We start from the raw sequence: 26,010 nt of genomic DNA, 5'->3' as shown, positions 1-26,010 counted from the left end.
ACCCACACTCACACACACACACACACACACACACACACACACAAACACATCCCTCAAAAAGAATGCTGTTTGTTTAGTTATACATTTGTTATAGCACTTTCAATATCTGTATATATTTATATTATTTCTCCTATGTCTTTATATTTTTATAGAATTGAATTTTTTTGTTTGATGTTGCTTAATACCGTTTTCATACAAATAGATGTATGTAATTAATATGAATCCATCCTAATATTGTGTTCATGTTCATATATCTGTTTATTGTGTTCTGTCTGAATATTTGGACAAATTGTATTTTGATACTTTGGCAACATTGTTCTTGACGCGTTTTCATGCCAACAAAGCCCCTTTGAATTGAATAGAAAAAAAAAAAAATAGAGAAAATATCAAGGTTATATATATGTCAATGTTATAATAACTCTGCTCATAAATGCTCTACAAGGTGAAGAAAGTGTAAAGTGAATTATCGCAAATAATTTACATTTAAACATGATTAAAAAAAACGTATATACTTTTTTTTATTTTTTACAATGGTTTGTTTTTTACAATTGCTTACACACTAAAATTCAAATTTTCCCACAGTTAGCAAAACCTTACACTCAAGGAGCAAAACACTAGGCTAGATCTACACAACTGTAAGCACACTGTCAGCTTCACACTTTTTGCAAAACATCACACAGTGATTGCGAAACACTAAACACACTTGTATGCATTTGACACAGAAATTTATCATGATGTCATTTCCTTGCAATTTCAAAGCAAAGGCTTTCAAATGAACACACCCATGAACCAATTAAACACAGCCACCAGGTATGGAAACACATGATTGGTTAATTGTAGACACACCAATCAGGTTTAAGCACTATATAAAATACAGCAGGTAAGTTCACCTGCCTTCAACCAACATGGAAGGAGTCAGAAGAAGAAGACAGAGTGAGAGGGAGAATCCACAGAGGAGGAGAAGGAGGTAGAGGAAGAGGAAGAGGCCCAGCCAGAGGTAGAGGCCGAGGTGGAGGTAGAGTAAGAGGGAGAGGAAGAGGGAGAGGGAAAGGGAGAGAAAGACCTGAAGAATATGCTCAAAGAAGAAGAGGACCAAATTTCTCAAATGAAAGCACCCACAAATAGTGGACCATGTTGTGAACCACGGATTGACGCTGAGGGAGGCTGGACTAAGAGTTCAGCCTCCCTCAGCGTCAATTCCCCATCTTAGCAGATATACAGCGGCATCTGTCATAAGGACATTTTGACAAGGAAACAGTTAAAAGAAAATCGGTCTACAGTTACAGTAATCAGCTGCTCATTATATGCACCATATCAGCAATTTTGATACCTCTCCCTGTGACATTTGAGGATTGAAGGTCGAGAACGACAAGGAGGAAGGGGGCCCATATTTACACGAGGGTTTACGATCTCCGGCCCCAGTCTCAGGTACAACTCATTCAGGCCATGGAGGACGCCTGTGACCAAGTCAACGCCCCGCAGCTGCGAAGGATGGATTCGACATTCAAGACGGTTGTCTTGCCAATGAGGATGTTTGCCTGTGATGTTGATGAAATTCTCTGGTCCGATCCAGCTAGGCGAAGAGATAAAGTCTAGTATTTTCTGTACTTTGTCAGATCATTTTTTTGTTTGTTGTTGTTTTTCTGTGATTGTATCCTGTACTGGATACCGTATTTTATGTTTGTCTGTTGTTTACTGAGCTAACAGTGTTATGCACACTACTGTAGTAGCATGAAAACTTGTGATTCTCCATGTTGACATGTTGACTGATTTGGGTATATATACCTTGGTATAACTCCCAAACTCGCAAATTAAAACAAATCTCGCGAAACCTCGAATGTAAGTGGCGTTCCACCAAGGTGGAAGAATCTCGTTTGGATTGGCAAGAAAGTCTCAAAACCTATAGGAAGGCCCTAAGAAAGGCCAGATCAGACTATTACTCATCACTAATAGAAGAAAACAAGAACAACCCAAGGTTTCTTTTCAGCACTGTCGCCAGGCTGACAGATAGCCACAGCTCTACTGAGCCATCTATTCCTCTAGCTCTGAGTAGTGATGACTTCATGAGCTTCTTCAATGATAAAATTACAACAATTAGAGATAAAATTCATCACATTTTACACTCAACTTCTAACGGTTCACCTTTAAACGCAGAGTCGTTAGAAATAAAGACTAGTCTCGACATATACTTAGACTGCTTTTATCCTATAGATCTTCAACAATTAATGTTAAAGATATCCTCAGCTAAGCCATCTACCTGTCTCTTGGACCCCATCCCAACGAGACTACTCAAAGAAGCATTACCTGTGGTTAACACCTCATTACTAGATATGATCAATATGTCTCTATTAACAGGTTATGTACCACAGTCATTTAAAGTAGCTGTGATAAAACCTCTTCTGAAAAAACCCACCCTGGATCCTGAGGTCTTAGCAAACTATAGACCTATATCTAACCTTCCTTTTCTATCCAAGATCCTTGAGAAGGTGGTTGCTAATCAGTTATGCGATTTTCTACATAGCAACAGTTTATTTGATGACTTTCAATCAGGATTTAGAAAGAATCATAGCACAGAGACGGCACTGGTGAAAATTACTAACGACCTTTTAACTGCTGCAGACAAAGGTCTTGTCTCCATTCTTGTTTTACTAGATCTTAGTGCTGCATTTGACACAATTGACCATTCAATCCTGTTACAGAGATTGGAACACTTGGTTGGCATTAAAGGAATTGCTCTGAGTTGGTTTAGGTCCTATTTCTCTGATCGATCTCAATTTGTGAATGTTAATGATAAATCCTCCAAGCACGCTAAAGTTAGCGCGGGGTTCCTCAAGGCTCAGTGCTTGGACCAATTCTATTCTCCTTATATATGCTTCCTCTAGGCAATATTATTAGAAAACACTCAATTAACTTTCACTGTTATGCGGATGACACCCAATTATACTTGTCAATCAAACCAGACGAAACCAGTCAGCTAGCAAAATTTCAAGAGTGCATTAAGGATATAAAATCCTGGATGACCTATAATTTTCTGATGTTAAACCCTAACAAAACTGAAGTTATTGTGCTGGGCCCTAAACACCTCGAACTTCATTATCTAGAGATATAGCTACTCTGGATGGTGTTGCCCTGGCCTCCAGCACCACTGTTAGAAATTTAGGAGTTATCTTTGATCAGGATATATCCTTTAATGCCAATCTAAAACAAACCTCAAGAACAGCCTTTTTTCATCTTCGTAACATTGCCAAAATTAGGAATATCCTGTCTCAAAACGACGCTGAAAAACTAGTCCATGCATTTGTTACTTCCAGGCTGGACTATTGTAATTCCCTTACTGTCAGGTTGCTCAAATAAGTCTCTTAAGACTCTCCAGCTGATCCAGAATGCTGCAGCGTGTGCTCACAAGAACTAAGAAAAGAGATCATATTTCTCCTGTATTAGCTTCTCTGCATTGGCTTCCTGTTGAATCCAGGATTGAGTTTAAAGTCCTTCTCTTGACCTACAAAGCTCTAAATGGTCTAGCACCATCATATCTAGAAGAGCTCCTAATACCCTATTGTCCCACTAGAACACTGCGCTCCCAGAATGCAGAGTTACTGGTGGTACCTAGAGTCTCTAAAAGTAGAATGGGAGCTAGAGCCTTCAGTTATCAGGCTCCTCTCCTATGGAACCAGCTTCCGATCTGGGTTCGGGGGCAGAAACTGTCACCTCATTCAAGAATGAACTTAAAACTCTCCTATTTGATAAAGCTTATAGTTAGGGAGTGAGGAGTTGCAGTGTTCACCTAACTGGCCCAACTGCTTCTCTTCATAATTGTTAGATTAATAATACATAACAAAGCAGAGGGAGGCAGGCCAGCCAAGCCAGATCCGGCAGGGGGAGAGTTCTAAGCCCGAAAAAGGTACCTCTCCTTATGACCTGTCTCTCTTAGTTACCTGTTATAGTTACGCTGTTATAGTCCTAGACTGCCGGGGGACTTCCTTCCTTTGACACACTGAGCTGCTCTCTCCTCTCCCTTTCTATTACTGTTTCTACACTGTTACTATTACTATTACTATTTGTGTGCAGCCCGTCCCAGAAATGCTTGTTACTAATCCTAGCTTCTGGGGAGTTTACTCCCCGGAGTCCTTATGCTTTTTTCCCCAGCGTATTTCCTTGGAGAACGTTGGCACCAAGATCCTGGTTGCAGCTGTCGCCGTGGTCCTGCTGCACTCCCTGCTGAGCTCAGCGATGCCCTGCAATGTCATGCTGCGTCCTGCTGAACCCTGCAGCTCCGCTACATCCAGTCACTGTTCCATTATTAATGTGACTACTATCGCCACTGTTCATCACACCCCCAACCCGCCTGCGTCAGACAACGCCTACCAAGAGCCTGGGTCTGTCCGAGGTTTCTTCCCAAGAGGGAGTTTTTCCTCGCCACTGTCGCACTGCTTGCTCTTGAGGGAATTACTGGAATTGTTGGAATTGTTGGGGTTTTGTTAAATTATAGAGTGTGGTCTAGACCTACTCTATCTGTAAAGTGTCTCGAGATAACTTATGTTATGATTTGATACTATAAATAAAATTGAATTGAATTGAATTGAAATAAATAATATTTTCCTCAGTCTGCAGCATTGGTCTTGTGTAGTGTGTGGTGAACTTATTGTAAATTTTCACTTTCTCTGTGTACTTCATTTACAGTACTCTAATCACTGAGAAGTAGAATTGCTAAAATTGTTTTAGGTTAGCAACAGCAGTGTGTATCTGGTTAAAACTTAATTAAGTCAAATGTAACGTGTGTTTCATATGGTAACAAAATATGTTTTTATAAACTAGTGTATAGTTTTTGCAAGTGTGTTTCATTTTGCAAAGGGTCTGAGGGTCTGTCCCTGTTTTCAAAATTGTGCTTAAGCAATTGAAAAAACTGTAATATGTGCAGTAATCATGAATGAGGTCCTTATTTTGTCGTCTCTCCCCATCAGTTAGACTCTTGTCCTGTCTATGGGAACATCTCACATACTGCAGCACCAAAGAAGACCCAGAGGAGCAGGAAGACCTGGTATGAAGTCCAGCACTCATACTCACACACACACACACACACACACACACACACACACACACACACACACACAACACTCTCACACATTCTCACACACACGCATTATATGCACGCTTATATTTGGACAAATTGTATTTTGATACTTTGGCAACATTGTTTTTGACACTTTTCATGCCAACAAAGCCCCTTTGAATTGAATAGAATTGATATATATATATATATATATATATATATATGTATATACTGTATATATCACTGTTATAATAACTTAGCTCATAAATGCTCTATAAGGTGAAGAAGATGTAAAGTGAATTATCAGCAAATAATTTACATTTAAACATGATAAAAAAAAACGTTTCTGATAAACTCTTAATATATGCAGTTATCATGAATGAGGTCCTCATTTGGTCGTCTCTCCCCCATCAGTTAGACTCTAGTCCTGTCTATGGGAACTTCTCACACACTGCAGCACAGAAAGAAGACCCAGAGGAGCAGGAAGACCTGGTATGAAGTCCAGCACTCACACACACACACACACACACCCACACCAACAACACACAGAACACCTCAGACCCTTTGCAAAATGAAACACTCTTGCAAAAACTATACACTAATTTATAAAAACATATTTTGTTACCATATGAAACACACACGTTCCATATGACTTAATCCTGTTTGAATCAGATACACACTGCTGTTGTTAACTTAAAACACTTTTAGCAATTCTACTTCTCAGTGATTAGAGTACTGTAAATGAAGTACACAGAGAAAGTGAAAATATACAATAAGTTCACCACACACCACACAAGACCAATGCTGCAGACTGAGGAAAATATAATTTATTTCTCTCCATATACCCAAATCAGTCAACATGTCAACATGGAGAATCACAACAAAACATGTCCCAGTTTTCATGCTACTACAGTAGTGTGCATAACACTGTTAGCTCAGCAAACAACAGACAAACATAAAATACGGTATCCAATACAGGTTACAATCACAAAAATACACAGAAATACACGGAAAAATACTAGACATTATCTCTTCGCCTAGCTGGATCGGACCAGAGAATTTCATCAACATCACAGGCAAACATCCTCATTGGCAAGACAACCGTCTTGAATGTCGAATCCATCGTTGCGCAGCTGCGGCATCGACTTGGTCACAGGCGTCCTCCATGGCCTCAATGAGTTGTACCTGAGACTGGGGCCGGAGATCGTAAACCCTCGTGTAAATATGGGCCCCCTTCCTCCTTGTCGTTCTCGACCCTCAATCCTCAAATGTCACAGGGAGGGGTATCAAAAGTGCTGATATGGTGCATACAATGAGCAGCTGATTACTGTAACTGTAGACCGATTTTCTTTTACCTGTTTCCTTGTCGAAATGTCCTTATGACAGATGCCGCTGTATATTATCTGCTAAGATTTGGCTGAACTCTTAGTCCAGCCTCCCTCAGCGCCAATCCGTGGTTCACAACATGGTCCACTAGTGTTGCGCGACTTTCATTTGATAAATTTGGTCCTCTTCTTCTTTGAGCATATTCTCCGGTTTCAGGTCTTCCTCTCCCTCTCCCTCTTCCTCTACCTCCGCTTGGGCTTTACCTCTGGCTGGGCCTCTTCCTCTTCCTCTACCTCCTTCTCCTCCTCTGTGGATTCTCCCTCTCACTCTCAGTCTTCTTCTTCTGACTCCTTCCATGTTGGTTGAGGCCAGGTGAACTTACCTGCTGCATTTTATATAGCGCTTAAACCTGATTGGTGTGTGGCCAATTAAGCAATCATGTGGTTTCCATACCTGGTGGCTGTGTTTAACCAATTGGTTCATGAGTGTGTTCATTTGAAAGCCTTTGCCCCGGGAAATGACATCATGATAAATTTCTGTGTCAAATACATACATACATACATACAAGTGTGTGATGTTTTGCAAAAAGTGTGACGCTGACAGTGTGCTTACAGTTGTGCAGATCTAGGCTAGTGTTTTGCTTCTTGCGTGTAAGGTTTTGCTAGTTGTGGGAAAGTTTTAATTTTAGTGTGTAAGCAATTGTAAAAAACTGTAAGACGGCACAATCATCAACATAATGAAGCTCACAGATTTGGCGGGTCTTGGTCTTTGTGTGGGCCTGGAGCCGACGGATGTTGAAAAGGCTTCCGTCAAGTCGGTATTCCACATGGACACCGTCTTCATGTCCCATGACACGGTGGAAGATGCAGGTGATGGCAGAGAGGAGGATGTTAAAGAGCACTGGAGCTAAGACACGTCCTTGCTTCAGCCCAATGTTTAACTCGAAAAACTCTGACTCGAGTTCTCCCGTGAGCACTCTGGCTTGCATCCCGTCATGCAACTGCTGTAGGATGCTGAGAAACTTGGGCGGTACCCCAAGTTTGGAGAGGTGTTTCCAGAGCAGCTCACGGTTGATGGAGTCAAAAGCTTTGCTGAGGTCGATGAAGGCTACGCAAAGGTCTTCGTGATGTTCTCGGCTCTTCTCCAGCAGCTGCCTCAAGATAAAAACCATGTCTGTCGTGGATCTGGTCTTCCGGAAGCCACACTGTGTTTCTGGAAGCACAGCTTCTGAGATGTGCTCAACCAGTCTGCTGAGCATGATCTTGGCCAGGACTTTCCCTGCGACGGAGAGGAGAGATATCCCACGGCTCTTGACGCAGACTGCTCTGTCTCCTTTCTGTTTGTAAATGACCACGATGTTAGCATCCTTGCAGTCCTTTGGATGTTTTGGATCAGGAGGTGCAGGCGACGCGTGAGGATGTATCCTCCGTGTTTGAAAACCTCTGCAGGGATTCCATCGGGTCCAGTGCTTTTGTTGTTCTTCATCACAGCAATATCTTGCTGGAGTTCTGAGTAAAGTAGTGGGGTGTCCAAGTGCATGGTTGGTTTGAGGTCTGGTAGATTATTCAGAATATGTGGGTCGACAGGGTTGGTGTGGTTGAAGAGACTCTCAAAATGATTTGCCCAACGGGCAAGAATCTTGTGGTGGTCCTTGAAGAGCATGGACCCGTCAGCTGATCGGACCGGGGCAATCGCCCGCTTCCTGGGGCCGTACAATGCTTTTATAGCATCGTAAAAGCCTTGAGTGTTATTGCAGTCTGCCAGGTTCTGGATTTCTTGCGCCTTTTGTACCCACCAGGTGTCCTCCATAGTCCGGAGGGCTCGCTGGGTTTCTGTTCTTGCAGCAGTGAAGGTGATTTTAAGGGTGGGAGATCCAGGGCAGGACAGGAGAGCTTTGTGGGCTTCATGTTTGGTTTTTAGGAGTAACTGTATCTCAGCTAAGTTGCAGTCAAACCAGTCCTGGTGATGTTTCCTTGATTGTCCGGGCGCCTCTGAGGCTGCACTATGAATAGCCTGGCACAGAGCTAGCCAGTCGGTTGTTTCCTGTTAAGGTTTTCAGCAAGGAGCCGTCGGAGGTTGTCTTTGGTAGTGAGGCTATTCAGCACTAAACCTATTCAGCGCTATACGCTATACACACACACACACACACACACACACACACACACACACACACACACACACACACACACACACACACACACACACACACACACACACACACACACAAAACATTCCTAAAAAAAGAATGCTGTTTGTTTGGTTATACATTTCTCATAGCGCTTTAAATATCCGTACATATTTATATTATTTCTGCTGTCTTTACATTTTTATTAGAATTTAATTTGTTTGTTTGATATTTCTTAATATTTTTTTTTATACAAATAGATTTATGTTATTAATATGAATCCATCCTAATAATAATTATTTATTGTGTTCTGTCCTTAATATTTGGACAAATTGTATTTTGATACTTGTTGTTCTTTATACTTTTCATGCCAACAAAGCCCTTTTGAATTGAATAGAATTGACATACTGTATATATATATATAGCTATATACAAGGTGTTATATATCATGGTTATAATAACTTGGCTCATAAATGCTCTATAAGGTGAAGGTGTAAAGTGAATTATCAGCAAATAATTAACATTTAAACATGATAAAAAAAAACTTTTCTGATATACTCTTAATATATGCAGTCATCATGAATGAGGTCCTCATTTTGTCGTCTCTCCCCATCAGTTAGACTCTTGTCCTGTGTATGAGAACATCTCACACACTGCAGCACAGAAAGAAGACCCAGAGGAGCAGGAAGACCTGGTATGAAGTCCAGTCAGGTTAGATCCTCCTGCATCAAATAAAACAGGCCCACTTCAGATTTACAGTCACAGTTCCATCCGTAACTTTACACCAGTTTCATGTGATTTTCTGCAGATGCAGTTGAACCAGAGGCGGGACTCAGCTGATGGAAACAACGCAGTACGACACTGAAATATCCCTGTGGAGAGCGAGGCTGTGGAGGATGCGGGAGATGTGGATACATTTACCTTCAACTCCAGAAGTTTTTATTCAGCCAGTTTTCAGTAGCAGCAGCAGGTAGGAGTCAGCAGCAGCATGTAGATTAAATTAGATTAGATTAGTTTCAACTTTATTGTCTTTGTACAAGTACAAAGACAACAAAATGCAGTTTGCGTCTAACCAGAAGTGCAAAAATAGCAATGTGATATACAAAGTATAGACAGGTGGTGCAAAGGCAGGACATGAAATATATTGCAGTGTTATAAGAGCAGAATAAATATGGCTATGTAATATATGAACAATGTATGAACAACATGTACAGATATGTTCTATGTAGTAGCAGTGACATTATAATAGTAGTAAGAATAATATAGATACATGCAGTGTATTAGCAGAATATATAATAAGAAAAAATATATGGATAAAATATGTATATTCTGTATGAACCATATAGACAGATATATACAGTATAGTACAGCTATGTACAGTGTGGTAACATTATAAGAGTAGTAAGAAAAAGTGTATGTCCAGGATGAATAGTATGAAGAGCAGTAGAATCTGGCTATGTATAAGTGTAATTACAGTATGTACATTTGTAAATAAATAAATAGAACGGTACGGGTGGGATAGGGTAGTGCAAATTGTCCATGTATGTGTGTGTGTGGGGGGTTAAGTAGTTTAACTGTCACCGGGATGCAGAGCAAGAGTTCAGTAGGGTGACACCCGCAGGAAAGAAGCTTCCTCTGAACCCGCTGGTACGGGTGCGGAGAGACCTGAGACGCCTCCTGGAGGGGAGTGGGGTGAACAGACTGTGGTTGGGATGAGAACAGTCTTTGATGATGCTGCGCGCCTATAGGCAAGCATCGCTTGCCCTGGATGGCCTCGATGGAGGGGAGTGAGGATCCGGTGACGCGTTGGGCAGTTTTCACCACCCTCTGCAGTGCTTTCCGGTCATGGGCAGAGCAGTTGCCATACCAAACTGTGACACAGTTGGTGAGGATGCTCTCGATGGTGCAGTGGTAGTAGTTCACCAGGATCTGAGGAGACAGGTGGACCTTCTTGAGTCTCCTCAGAAAGAAGAGATTCTGGTGAGCCTTCTTGATCAGGGTAGAGGTGTTGAGGGTCCAAGAGAGGTCATCAGAGATGTGGACACCCAGAAACTTGAAGCTGGTGACATGCTCCACCTCAGTCCCGTTGATGAGAATAGGTGTGTGTGTGCTAGCTTTAGGCTTCGTGAAGTCCACAATGAGCTCTTTGGTCTTCTTGGTGTTGAGAGCCAGGTTGTTGTCAGTGCACCACGATGATAGGTGCTGGACCTCCTCCCTGTAGGCCATCTCATCGTTGTTGCTGATGAGACCAATCACCTTAGTGTTGTCTGCAAACTTGACAATGGTGTTAGAGCCATGTACAGGTGTGCAGTCGTAGGTGAAGAGGGAGAAAAGGAGAGGGCTCAGCACACATCCCTGTGGTACGCCGGTGTTCAGGGTGATGGTTGAGGAGGTGTGATTATATCCTAACAGACTGAGGTCTGTTGGTTAGAAAGTCCAGAATCCAGTTACAGAGGGAGGTTTTGATGCCCAGTTCACTGAGTTTGGTGATCAGTTTGGAGGGGATGATGGTGTTGAATGCTGAACTAAAGTCAATGAACAACATTCTCACATAGGTGTTGCTATTGTCAAGGTGGGACAGGGCAGAGTGAAGTGCTGTAGAGATGGCATCCTCTGTGCTCCTGTTCTGAAGGTAGGCAAATTCTAAGGGTTCCAGTGAGGAGGGTAAGCAGGTCTTGAGATGGGCCAGGACCAGCCGTTTAGAAGAATGTGGTGTTGGCAGCTTGATCTGAATCGTGTCGAGACGTCAAACATGATTTATTGTTTAGATCATCTGATGGTCAGGTTCTGTGTGACTTACTGATGTATATGCTAGCTTATTGTTTCCTGTAGAGCAAGTTATATTACAGAAATTATCTGTTAAAGTTGTATTTTTGAAATGCTACGTAATAAATAACTTTTGAAAACTCCTGAGCAGCCTCTGGGTTTGTACCTGTCCTGGCTGACAGAGCCAATAGAGTTTGTTCATAACGGAGACAGTGAACTGAATTGAAATCAAATGTAAGACTAGTAGGAGGACACTTTGCTACATGTTACATTTTCCAAGTGTTCCTGTCTGATTCCAATAAACATCTTCTACAACAAGTGAAGGAGCTGGTAGACAACTCTGTGAAACATTAGTGTGCAACATTTTGGAAAAGCATTTCATTTACAACCTATCAAGACAAATCAAGTTTATTTTGCTTTTTTTTTTTTTTTTTTTCACATGCTTACTTTGTGTCCCTATGAGGATGAAATGAGCCACAGTGTTTAAGTTTATTTTGGATGTTGCTGATATAAAGATGTTTTTACTGAAGAGAACCTTAACCTTAACCTTACATTTGAGCTGTAAATCTTCATTCAGCTAAATTCTTTGGGGTCATTCATCAAAGCAGAGTAGGTCAAGGTTCACTAAATGGTAAAGCCTTTTTCAAATAAAAGTCTATAAGGGATACCTTCTGCAACACTCTAATTATGAACAATCAGTAATGGATGGTAAAAGTTTGTCTCAGAGTCCTGATTCAGTATCTGTGATGTTTCACTGTCCTCTAGTGGGGAAGCTGAAGTGTGGCCCATTCAGGCTCCATCACTCTGAGTGCTCCCTCCACTGTCTGCTTTAAAGGCTGAAGGGAATTATGTCTAAAATAATGCCCTAAGGCCTGTCAAATCTGACTCCAATTTATTTATTCCAGCGCCTTCTTACATCGGACTTAAGTTTACCAGGACACAAGGATCAATCTGAGACGAAGAGTTCAGATAAGCAAGTTTACTGAAGTCCAGCATTTAAGTTACAACACACGTGTGGGTATACAAAAAAGATCCTAAGTTTCCCTGACCACAGACAAACCGTATACAGGGTTCAGGTCCACTCAGTCCCTCTCAAAATTGTGAACCCCATCTAACCATATCCCTAATCTTTTAACTACTTCCTTGACAACGTCATCTCCACGCCTGTCTCCGGGTAGATTTCTTCAGTTCTCACACACACACACTAACCCAACAGCCGCCCCCCTGCCTTCCACCAATCCGCTTGATATTAAAAAACTGTTTCTAACATACACTTCACATTCCTGAACTATAATGTAATCAAAGCCTAAGCTATCCATTTGTGTATCCCGGTCTATACATTAAACAGGGAGTGCAAATGTGTCTTCCCTGGAGTTGTAACCACGTCTTATGACTACACACAACTCACATTTATTATGGTTCAATCCTCAGACCGGCAGGATAAAATCTGGGTGGTGAAAGTGAAAGAGCAGTGCTTGTTCCTCCCTCATTACCACCAGGGTGGTGCCCTTGAGCAAGGCCATTAACCCCAACTGCTCCAGTGGAGTTGATCAGTGGCCAGCAGATCAGGCTGTGGTTGTACTGGGCAGATTCCAGGTATAAATGTTTAATTGTGGGAATGTGATCAGGGCAAAGAGTGAATGAATAAATAAAGGTTAATATGTTACTTTGTTTTTATTTTATTTTTTTCTTAGGGACCATGTACAATTTTTAACATACATTTTACCATTTGATGCACTGTACCAGACTTAGCCTCAGGCATTTTTAAATCTGCAGTCCCCTGGCAGGGCACAATAAAAAACATACAAACAACACCAACACCCATCCATCCCCTACACACACACACACACACACACACACACACACACACACAAGCACACAAACACAATCAACATGTCCATGTTTAGTTAACACTAACAGACGTGGGAGTTTGTCACATCTCAGTGTTTGGCATTTCTCTGCAAAGAGAAGCAACCTGACCTCAGAGAGAACAGAGAAGAGACAATGTAAAAAAAGAATCATGCCATTTTCCATCCCCCTCTTATGTTTAATACTCTGTGCTTCATCCTGTTCAGTGAACCTGCCTCCTGGTTCACAGGTCAAATACATTCCTGTTTGTTCACTACACCTGCAGACTGTGTGACTTATTCCCTTTTTAAGTCAATAGTTTGTAAAAAACATAAGTTTGTTGTGTTGTGGGTATGTACTGGCATGTGGGTCATCGTGCATATTAATGATCAAAAGAGGAAGGAAATGTAGTCTTTACCAGCCTGATATCTGTCTTCTGCTCACTGACAACAGAGGAGAGGCATCTTTAAAGACGACGTCCGTCTTCACTGTAAGTAGAAACAGTGTATTGATTAGTTTATTGATACTATATACCTCCTGTGTAGATTATTTTATCTGCTGACATGTTTTATTGTGTTACACAGAGAGATGAGAGGAGCAGCTATGAGTTTAACTGCAGCAGTGAGGGGATTTGTTGTCTTCCTTCTCTCTGTGTCAGGTACTGTTTATCATTCATTTACACATCATACATTTACACACTGTAAGGCATTTAGTACACTTATTCAGAGTTTTAAAAACGTTAAACAAAAAATATTTGAATTCCTAAATCATTGACTTTTCTAGATTTCATTTTTGATGTGATGCAATCCAGTAAAACACATTCACTTCTGTTTCTTTGTTGCATCTTGTCGTAGGTAATGATGTGTTTCACACTCTTCTGTAAAAACATTTACGCAAGCAACACCCCCCCGTATCCTGATCATTTAAGGGTTGTGCATCATTACACAGTAATGGTAGTGCTGCTTTTTAATTAACTGTATAACTGGAACTGTTAGTATCATTTTAGGTCAACTATAAATGTATGTCCTTTTTTAAACGAACAAGATAAAATCTATTAAGAGTTCAAAAATACAAACCAAACTTCCCCATCATTTTGTTTCTTGCAGAAGGTGTGAGGTTTCAGACACAGCACGTCAGACAATCTCTCCCTCTCAGTTCCTTTAAAACTGCATTAAGATTCACACCTTCAATGCATTGCTGATCACTAAGCAACACTTTGCCGGGTTGACTCACCCAGTAAGAGCGTGCGCCCATGTAGGCTGAGGCCTTTGCAGTGGCCCGGGTTTGAGTCTGACCTGCGGCCCTTTGCTGCGTGTCATCCCCCATCTCTCTCCCACCTTTCCTGTCTATCCACTGTCACTCTGAAATAAAGGGGTAAAAGCCCCCCAAAAAAATAATCTGAAAAAAAAGCAACACTTTGCCTTTGCACTTCTCCACATCTGTGTTCACTGTGGCGTAATGCAGATATGACATAATTAAAAGGTCAGATCTGTTTATGCACTTTTATTTTAAACTAAATTATTAATAACATAAGATCCCATATGAAAGAAATATTTCCCCAAAATGCTGATGTAAGACATCTTTGTCTTATGAACATGCAGCGATACGTTCTAGAGCCAAGTAGCTTTGGTTTCCTTACTTTTATGTTCTGAGTCTGATTGTGCTTCCTGCTGTGCTCTGTGTTGCAGTGATGCAGGGCCAGAGTGACTGGGGAGTGACTTACCCTTCCACTCCGATCTGTGCCTTAGAGAGATCAACCGTGGACATAACATGCACCTACAGATACCCATCCACAGCAAGTCATCAAACTATAGAAGTTCAAGAACGATTATGGTTTACTAAAGGGAGTAATAGGGAACCTGTGGATCTGAAAAAGGACTCAGACTACACAAATCGGGTGGAGTATCACTGTGATGAGAAGAGCTGCACTCTGAGAATCACAGACCTGAGAGAGAGAGACTCGGCTGAGTACAAGTTCAGGTTCATAACAAACCATACACTTGGAGGTTTTACTGGTTCACCTGGAGTCACTTTGTCTGTTACTGGTAATATTTTATTGGAATATTTCTGTCCAATTGTTTTCCTGTGAATCTTTTGTTTGTCTGTTTGCATGCATGTACTTTAATGGTTTAGTTTGAAATGACATTTCTAATCTATCTTGACAGTTCCAGACCTCCAGGTGCAGGTGACAAGATCATGGACCCAGGGAGAGCTGAGGTGTCACAGCAGCTGTAATGTACCTGATAATCCTTCATATGTCTGGTACAATAATGGACAGAAAATGGATGGAGAAACATCTTCTTCTCTCAGCGTCTCTGTTGAAGATAATGGCAGCTATTCCTGTGCTGTTACAGGATATGAAGCTTACCGCTCTCCTCCAGTGTGTGAGTTTGTTACACACACACACACACACACACACACACACACACACACACACCATCATACCACACTTCCCCCCCATGTTCTTTTTTAAAGTTAACTTATTTTCATGTTATCTTCTCCAGATGCTCCAAAGGTTGGTCCCCTGTCTCTGACTCCCACTGGGGAAATCAGAGAGAACAGTAGAGTGAATCTGACCTGCAGCAGTGATGCTAACCCAGCAGCTAACTACACCTGGTACAAGAATGGTAAACCTCTAAATGGAAAGGCACAGCTCGTCTTCAGCTCCATCCAGTCCTCTGACTCTGGACAGTATTACTGTACAGCTGAGAACCAGCTGGGGAAAAGGACATCTGAATCCGTCTTTATTGATGTGGAATGTGAGGAAACAGCTTTAATATAATAAGCAACACTCCACTTTTTAGGCTTACTTTGCTGATCATACCTGCATTCTTCAGCTCTTCACATTCACAGCTGTAGGTCACTGAACAGCAGTGGATGATAAATAGGTAGTTTTATTTGCTGTTGACATCAGTTAAAAGAACAGCAGTCACCTTACTATAATTTATTATAATTTTTTCATTTCATTTATTAAACAGGAAAGCATTAAAAGTAACATTAAGTTTCTGTTCAAAATTGGCCTAACTCAGTTTAAAAACTGATTTCCAGCAGGTTCCTGTTCTGCAGAAACATAGAACATAGAACACAGTTACGGCACATGGAGCCAGAAACACTTGTACATGACATTAGCATGGGATAGACAGATACAGACAACTAAAAACAACAATACCGACAGTGCAAACAAGACTTGGACAATACATGAACAATCAATGAGTGCAAGTGTAACTGTCGAGAAGGAACAGTTTATATGCTTTTTTGAAATATGTGATGGATGGTAGTGTTCTGATGTGATGGGGAATGTCATTCCAAATTTTGGTGTATGTATGAAAAAAGGATTTCTGACCATAGTTGTTGTTGTATGGAGGAACTGGAATGAATGCCTGTGAAACTGACCTAGTGACGCCTACTGGTCTCATATTGTGTGTTGGGAAAAGTGCAGCAAGTGTGGGTGAAGTGCTATTTTGAATCTGAAAATAAAATTTAATAGAGTGGCTGTTTATGGAGTTCTGGTAAGTCAGAGCTTTTGAGTGCAATGCAATGGTGAGACCACTTTGGAAGACATGTGCATGTTCAATTATTTATGATAAATCTGAATATTATAATGAAATGGACACACTATTTTAATGTTGCAGTGGGACAAAGTGAGACTAACCTCCAATCAAATGCCATGTATGTAGATATGTTTATACAGTGGATCGATACAAATAACACAAACACCTCAGTGTTTATACACTTGATATCATTGATGTATAAAGGAAAAATTAAGGGTTCAAGAATGCTGCCTTGTGGAACGCCCATATCGCAGACTAATCACACACACGCTGTAAAAAAAAAGAGTAAATGTTCATATTTCATTTAAATGTAAATGTTTTTCCCTCCAGATGCTCCGAGGTTTCCCTCTGTGTATGCTGAGATAGTGGAGGGCAGTTCAGTGACTCTGACCTGTAGCAGTGATGCTAACCCAGCAGCTAACTACACCTGGTACAAGGAAAATGAAGACTCACCGAAAGCATCAGGGCAGATCTTCAACATCACTGATGTCAGACCTGAACACAGTGGGAATTATTACTGTGAAGCCCAGAACAGCAGAGGACGTCAGAACTCCACCTTAAATCTGATTGTTGTAGCAGGTAAGTTTCTCCACTTTCACCTGCACAGACACCTGTTAACTGCACCAGACCTAATTCACATGTTAATATGTAGCAACCCAGAAAATTAAATTCCACGTGTGCATTTCCAAACTGTTTTTGTGTAGCTGTGTTCAGGGAGGAACCTCCATCATGTCAGAGGTGGATGACACTGACTGACTGATTAACAGACAGCAAAGTGATTCATCAATCTGATCCTACTAATGAGGTGTATCATGTATTTATCTATATTTCCAGGGAATTCAACAACAATAATGCATATCATCTGGCCGACTGTGGTGGTCCTGATGCTGATTCCTCTGCTGCTCCTGAGTCTGTGGGCGAGGTAAAACAATACAAATCCATCAGTTCAGTCACCGTTGTTTTATTTTCTTCTTCAAACTTCCTTTAGTTTCTGTGTTGTGAATTTCATTATGTTGCATTCTTTATTTGTTGTTGTAGTTGGACTCAATTCAGGAAGAAGAAAACTCTGAGCTCCACCACTAAACCACATGAGCCTGTAGAGCTAGAGGTGAGAGAGAGAGAGAGAGAGAGAGACATATCCACACTCATACACACACGCACACACACACACACACACACACACACACACACACATCCCAAAAAAAGAATACTGTGTTTGTTTAGTTATACATTTGTTATAGCGATTTAAATATTTGTACATATTTATATTATTTCTCCTAAGTCTTTACATTTTTATTAGAATTTAAAATTCTGTTTGATATTGCTTAAGACCCCTTTTTATGAAAATAGATTTATGTAATAAATATGAATCCATCCTAATATTGTGTTCATGTTCATATTACTCTTTATTGTGTTCTGTCTGAATATTTGGACAAATTGTATTTTGATACTTTTGCAACATTGTTCTTGACGCTTTTCATGCCAACAAAGCCCCTTTGAATTGAATAGAATTGAGAGACAGAGAGAGAGAGAGAGAGAGAGAGAGAGAGAGAGAGAGGGAGAGAGAGATATATATATATATATATATATATATATATATATATATATATATATATATGTAGTGTATACAGTATACAGCATATATACTGTATATATACTGTATATATCACAGTTACAATAACTTGGCTCATAAATGCTCTACAAGGTGAAAAAGGTGTAAAGTGAATTATCAGCAAATAATTAAATATGATAAAAAAAAATATTTCTGATAAACTCTTAATATATTTAGTTATCATGAATGAGGTCCTCATTTTGTCGTCTCTCCCCATCAGTTAGACTCTTGTCCTGATTATGAGAACATCTCAGACACTGCAGCAAAGACAGAATACCCAGATGAGCAGGAAGACCTGGTATGAAGTCCAGCACTCACACTCATACACACACGCCCACACACACACACACACACACACACACACACACACACACACACACACACACACACACACACACTCACAAACACACACACACACAATTCAATTTAATTTAATTCATAGTATCAAATAATAACAAGAGTTATCTCGAGACACTTAACATATAGAGTATGTCTAGACCACAATCTATAGTTTACAAAGCCCCAACAATTCTAGTAATTCTCCCAAGAGCAAGCATTCAGTGCGACAGTGGCGAGGAAAAACTCCCTTATAGGAAGAAACCTCGGCAGACCCAGGCTCTTGGTAGGCGGTGTCTGACAGTGCCGGTTGGGGATGTGATGAACAGTGGAAATAATAGTCAAAATAAAGATAAAGGAAAAGTCACTACAAATGGTAGTCATAGTTATTCATGTCATAGCAGGGCACTGCAGGGCGTTGAAGGATGTAGCGTGGCACAGCAGAGCATAGCTAGACATAGCAGGACACAGCTGGACACTGCAGGGCTCCGCAGAGCATAGCAGGGAGTGCAGCAGGACCACGGCGACAGCTGCAACCAAGATCTTGATGCCATCCTAATCAAAGGAAATATAAATGGTGAAAAAAAACATAAGGACTCCAGGGAGTAAACTCCCCAGAGCTAGGTTAATAACAAGCATTTCTGGGACAAGGATGCACACAAATGGAAACAAATGTAAAGAGAGAGGAGAGAGCAGCTCAGTGTGTCAAAGGAAAGAAGGAAGTCCCCCGGCAGTTTAGAACTATAACAGCATAAATAAGAGAGGCAGGTTAATGAGAGGAGCCTGGTCGGGCTAGAACTCTCCCCTGCCGGATCGGGCTGTACTGGCCTGCCTCCCTATATTTTTATTATATTATTGATTATATGGTAGATGAGTCTGACGACTATGAAGAGAAGCATGTAGGCCGGGTTAAGCGGACGCTGCCACTCCTCACTCCCTAACTATAAGCTTTATCAAAGAGGAAGGTTTTCAGTTTATTCTTAAATGTGGTGACGGTGTCTGCCCCCCGAACCCACACTGGGAGCTGGTTCCACAGGAGAGGAGCCTGATAGCTGAAGGCTCTGGCTCCCATTCTACTTTTAGAGACTCTAGGAACCACAAGTAGCTGAATTCTGGGAGCGTAGTGCTCTAGTGGGACAATAAGGTACTAAGAGCTCTTCTAGATATGATGGTGCTAGACCATTTAGAGCTTTGTAGGTAAGGAGAAGGATTTTAAATTCAATCCTGGATTTTACAGAAAGCCAATGCAGAGAAGCTAATACTAGAGAAATATGATCTCTTTTCTTAGTTCTTGTCAGAACACGCGGTGCAGCATTCTGGATCAGCTGGAGAGTCTTAAGGGACTTATTTGGGCAACCTAATAGTAAGGAATTACAGATGTCCAGCCTGGAAGTAACGAATGCATGGACTAGTTTTACAGCATCATTTTGAGACAGGACGTTCCTAATTTTGGCAATGTTACGAAGATGAAAAAAGGCTGTTCTTGAGGTTTGTTTTAGATGGGCATTAAAGGATATATCCTGATGAAAAATAACTCCTAGATTTCTGACAGTAGTGCTGGAGACCAGGGCAATGCCATCCAGGGTAGTTTAGATAATGAAGTTCGGAGGTGTTTGGGGCCCAGCACAATAACTTCAGTTTTCTTTGAGTTTAACATCAGAAAATTGTAGGTCATCCAGGATTTTATATCTTTAATGCATGCTTGAAGTTTAGCTAACTGACTGGCTTGATTGATAGGTATAATTGGGTGTCATCCGGCATAACAGTGAAAGTTAATTGAGTGTTTCCTAATAATATTGCCTAGAGCAGTGGTTCTCAAACTTTTTCGGTCATTCCCCACTTTGGACAAGGGGGAATTTTCAAGCCCCACCTGCCCCTATCGCCCCAACACAATGCAAATGAAATACGCAACAAGCTTAAAATGTTCCAATTTATTGAAGTAACAACTATCTACATCAAATAACAGCAAGTTCAAAAAGTGCAGCTGTGTCAAAATTTTTATCAAGTTCAAAAATAGAAAATAAATAAAAGTGCCACTTTGCAATCTGTTAAAAAAAAAGAAAGAAGAGAAATCAATTTGGCAAGACAGGTCTATTTATCCCTGCATTAGTGGCTGCAATGAGCCTGTTTTGCATTGCACAATTTCGGGGGTGATCGGTCAAAACACAGCTATAAGGATGGTTTGCTCTCACACGCGCAGCATTTATATATATTTATTTATTTATACACACACACACACACACACACAGTCACTCTCTAGTCTATTGGAGGCGGGTATGGCTGCAGCCTGGAGCGTCCTAAGCCATCTCGTCTCATGCCGAGGCGTATCCAACGGTAAATTCAGAGGGTCAAAAATACAAAATCGAATTATTTTCCAGATTGATTCACGGGTAAATCCATGGGCGTCAGTTTGGTTTGAAATGTGCTGGGGACAGAGACGCATTTGGAAGTACATTTCCAGAAGTGCTGGGTACAATGACGCATACTTTTTTTTTTTCTCTCTTTCACGCAGGTCACGTTTGAAAGACGCTGTCCTATAGCTTACTAATGAATAACAACGTGGTTTAATGTACGTAAACAATGATCAATGATAACCAAATTTCTCTCTCATATTGCTCCTCATAACCACTGAAAACTGTCAAAAAATCGAACCCAAAGTCCTATTATTATGGACGTTATCTGATATCTGAGGCGTTTCTGCTTCACATTTTCAGCAGGGCAGCGGAGCGGCTGGGGCTTGACTCCCAACGGTTCTCATGGGCTTTATAAGTCCTAAAATGAAAAAGTTTAACGTGGTTTAATGTAGGCTACCTAAACAACGATCAATCATCACCACATTTCTGGTTAAATTTTTTGACAGTTTTCAGTGGTTATGAGGAGCAATATCAGAAAGCTTGTGTGGTAATCATTGATTGATCAATGATTAGCTAACACACAAGCTCACAAGCTTTTTCCTCGTCATAGGCGCCAATGAAGAAGAAAATGTTAATGTAAGATAACTTCTGTAATCGTTGGATTTTGGTTTAGTTCTTTTGACAGGCTTAAGTGTTCATTACAAGATATGGCCATGATAAATTTGGTGATCATTGATCGTTGTTGAGGAACATTAAACCATGTTAAGCTTTTTCACGTTAAGCAGAATGTTCCGACAGGCAGCGTTGTGAACAGATGCGTGCAGCCAGCGCAGCAGCAGAGCGGCTGTGGGGATAGAGATTGCTGTGGATTTTTTGGCATCTTTTTTTTGGCAGAATTATATGTATTAGTAATAAAGTAGTAAAGTATTTTATTCCAGATGCTAGCTTTAATTTTGAAAAGTAGAAGCTCGGGGACGGCACCATGTGGGATGGCATTAGACGGGTCGGCATGACATGGGACACTCCAGGCTGCAGCCATACAGTCTTGGTCTAGTGCGCGGTCTAGCTCCAGATTCCAGGAGATTGGATGTCATTTGCGGGCGTCAAGGAGCCGCTATCAATATGCGGGAGACTCCCGGAACTTCCGGAACAGTTGGGATTTCTGGATAAAGGCATAAAAACGAAAATTTCCTCCCGTTTGGCGCACCCCACCTGTCAGGTCTCTATTCCCCACCAGTGGGGCGCGCCCCACACTTTGAGAACCGCTGGCCTAGAGGAAGCATAATGAGAATAGAATTGGTCCAAGCACTGAGCCTTGTGGAACGCCATGGCTAACTTTAGCGTACTTGGAGGATTTATCGTTAACATTAACAAATTGAGATCGATCCTTTAACGCCCACTTAAAACAAACCTCAAGAACAGCCTTTTTTCACATTCGTAACATTGCCAAAATTAGGAGAATCCTATCTCAAAATGATGCTGAAAAACTAGTCCATGCATTCGTTACTTCCAGGCTGGACTATTGTAATTCCTTACTATCAGGATGTTGAAATAAAACCCTTAAGACTCTCCAGCTGATCCAGAATGCTGCAGCACGTGTTCTGACAAGAACTAAGAAAAGAGATCATATTTCTCCTGTATTAGCTGCTCTGCATTGGCTTCCTGTAAAATCCAGGATTGAATTTATAATCCTTCTTCTGACCTACCAAGCTTTAAATGGTCAAGCACCATCATATCTTGAAGAGCTCATAGTACCTTATTGCCCCACTAGAGCACTGCGCTCCCAGAATGTAGAGTTACTTGTGGTTCCTAGAGTCTCTAAAAGTAGAATGGGAGCCAGAGCCTTTAGCTACCAGGCTTCTCTCCTGTGGATCCAGCTCCCAGTCTGGGTCCGGGGGGCAGACACCGTCACCACATTTAAGAGTAAACTTAAAACTCTCCTCTTTGATAAAGCTTATAGTTAGGGAGTGAGGTGTTACAGCATTCGCCTAGACCGGCGGGGGAGGGTGTATAGCTCCAGACACGGCACCCCTTCTCTTCTCTGCTTCTCTTCATAGTCATTAGACTCATCTACCATATAATCAATGATATAATCAAAGTAGAGGGAGGCAGGCCACTACAGCCCAATCAAGAGTTCTAGGCCGACCAGGCTCCTCTCCTTACCCTGTCTCTATTAATTATGCTGTTATAGTTTTAGACTGCGGGGGGACTTAATTATGCTGTTATAGTTTTAGACTGCCGGGAGACTTCCTTTGACACACTAAGCTTCTCTCTCCCCTCTCTTTCCATCTGTGTGCTTCCATGTTCCAGAAATGCTTGTTACTAACCTAGCTCTGGGGAGCTTATGAGTCCATATGTTTTCTTTTCGCCCAGCATGTTTCCTTGGATTACGGTGGCCCTAAATCATGGTTGCAGCCTGTCACCGTGGTCCTGCTGTGCACCCTGCTATGCCCTGTTACACCTGCTACGCTCTGCAGTGCCCTGCTACGTCCTGCTGCATCCTACTACGCCCTGCTACGTCCTGTGACACCCTGCAGTGCCCTGCTAAGCCATGAACTACTACAACTACTATTTCTAGTCACTGATCCATTATCTTTATTGTGACTATTATTGCCACTGTTCCTCACACCCCCAACCGGCACCGTCAGACACCGCCTACCAAGAGCCTGGGTCTGTCCAAGTGTCTTGAGATAACTCTTGTTATGAAATGATGCTATAAATAAATTGAATTGAATTGAAGTTGAATTGATCAGAGAAATAGGACTTAAACCAGTTTAGTGTGATTCCTTTAATGCCAACTAAATTTTCCAATCTCTGTAACAGGATGGTATGGTCAATATTGTGGAATGCAGCACTAAGATCTAGTAAGTACAGAGGCAAGTCCTTTGTCAGGAGCAGTTAGAAGGTCGTTAGTAATTTTCACCAGTGCCGTCTCTGTGCTATGATGCTTTCTAAATCACACACACACACACACACACACACACACACACACACACACACACACACACACACACACACACACACACACACACTATTTATTGTGTTCTCTCTGAATATTGACAAATTGTAGTTTGATACTTTGGCAACATTGTTCTTGACACTTTTCATGCCAACAAAGCCCCTTGGAATTGAATAGAATTGAGAGAGAGAGAGAGAGAGAGAGAGAGAGAGAGAAGAGAGAGAATTATATATACATATATATAGATATCACAGTTACAATAACTTGGCTCTTAAATGCTCTACAAGCTGAAAAAACGTGTAAAGCAAATAATTTACATTCAAACATGATAAAAATAAAACGTTGCTGATGAATTCTTAATATATGCAGTTATCATGAATGAGGTCCTCATTTTGTCGTCTCTCCCCATCAGTCAGACTCTTGTCCTGTGTATGGGAACATCTGAGAAGATGAGATATGAGAAATATCCCTGTGGAGAGCGAGGCTGTGGAGATTTTATTGTCAATTTTCAGTAGCAGCAGCAGGTAGGAGTCAGCCGCAGCATGTACCAGAATGTTTAGAAGAATGTGGTGTTGGCAGCTTGATCTGAATCATGTCGAGACGTCAAACCTGATTTATTTTTCAGATCATTTGACGGTCAGATGACCTGTCCTGGCTGACTTTTTTTTTTATTTTAATCAGCTTTTTATAATGTTTTTTTTTTGTGTTGGTACTTTTACATGCTGTAAACAGAGAATATTGTTGATTTAATTCAGAACTGTTCCCTCCTCACTCTGTGCAAATATATTACTGTTTAATCTGTTCTAAAGACGACCCTGGTTTTAGAAGGTCAGACAGCTTTGAGTCTGCTGCATTTCTTCAAAACTATTTCTGAGAAATTACTCACCAAAACGTTATGTGTCATGTGGCAGTCAAAAGAGAGAGAGACTTAGATGGAGGAAAACAAAAAGAAGTCTTCAACTCCAAACGTTTTCATTCTCAGTTTTTTAGAAGCAGAAGGTAGCAGAAGATTTGAGTGGAATGCAGCTTTATTTGTAACTGTGCCAGTACATAACATAACTGGACTCAGTTCAGGATTTGACTTGGTATGCAAAGTGTTATTTTATGTAATATATTACTTTTAAGAAATATTGTTCACCCTTTCACATCACACCTGTCCTGACAGAGAAATTCAGTGAAGTCCAAATATTCCACAGCATGTACAGTTTATTATTACACAAAACATAACCTCTGCTTTATCACACTTTGCTCGTTGTGTCATTTCTGTGTATTGGATGTATTATTTGTTTGTCATCTTGCCAGTTCCCTCTCACTGCTGCAGATAGTGTGCAGGTGCAAGCTTTTGATTTCAGCTTTAAACAAACTCCTTTTGTGTTCATTCTTCAGAATGAAGTTTTTAATTGATCAGTAATGAGTGCAAATAAAATTTAAATCAGTTTGTATGCTCTGACTTATTTCTTACTTGCACATTATTTGTCCATCTGTAAAACTTGTAACTCGTATGTAACAGTGTAATAAACATCTATTCTGGTGAACAACCTAAAACAGCAACTGCCTGATGGAATCAAACTGACTCGGTCATTCCACGGCAGCTCAAAACTTCAAGGAAAGAGATAATTACATTCTAGATGTCCACTTGATTTGTCTAACTAGAACACCTAAAGTCTCATATTACTTAATTAATGGCTAGTATGAACAGGTGGAATTATTGCAGAAACCAAAAACCTGTTTCCGTGCATGCATATGGGCACCTGACTATTGTTTTAAGATTCAGATTCAATACTTTATGACTTATATTGCCATTTCGACACAAATTTGGTTTGCTGAGCTCACACAAAACATACATAACCCCACCTCACACTCCATATCCACCTCAGGTGGTAAACTTAAAGTGCTCATATTATGCTAATTTCAGGTTCATAATTGTATTTAGAGGTTGTACCAGAATAGATTTACATGGTTTAATAAAAAAAAAAAATCATATTTTTGTAGTACTGCACATTGCTGCAGCTCCTCTTTTCACCCTGTGTGTTGACCTCTCTGTTTTAGCTACAGAGTGAGGCATCTCACTTCTGTTCCATCT

General features: G+C 40.9%; 1 protein-coding gene across 1 annotated transcript; it reads left to right on the top strand.

Moving 5' to 3' along the window:
- Window positions 1–13,525: 13,525 nt before the first annotated feature.
- On the top strand, window positions 13,526–24,523 carry LOC120559379 (B-cell receptor CD22-like). Its single transcript, XM_039801061.1, has 10 exons — window positions 13,526–13,605; window positions 13,700–13,773; window positions 14,804–15,160; window positions 15,281–15,499; window positions 15,620–15,874; window positions 16,997–17,245; window positions 17,501–17,588; window positions 17,705–17,774; window positions 18,499–18,576; window positions 24,340–24,523. Exons 2-10 carry the CDS (start codon window positions 13,704–13,706, stop codon window positions 24,370–24,372), a joined length of 1,419 nt encoding a protein of 472 aa, XP_039656995.1. The 5' UTR covers window positions 13,526–13,605; window positions 13,700–13,703; the 3' UTR covers window positions 24,373–24,523.
- The last annotated feature ends 1,487 nt before the right edge of the window (window positions 24,524–26,010 follow it).

This window comes from Perca fluviatilis, chromosome 1, assembly GCF_010015445.1.
Source record: "Perca fluviatilis chromosome 1, GENO_Pfluv_1.0, whole genome shotgun sequence".
Lineage (NCBI taxonomy): Eukaryota > Metazoa > Chordata > Actinopteri > Perciformes > Percidae > Perca > Perca fluviatilis.
The sequence above is the reverse complement of the archived record's forward strand: the minus strand, read 5'-3'. Positions and strand labels throughout refer to the sequence as shown.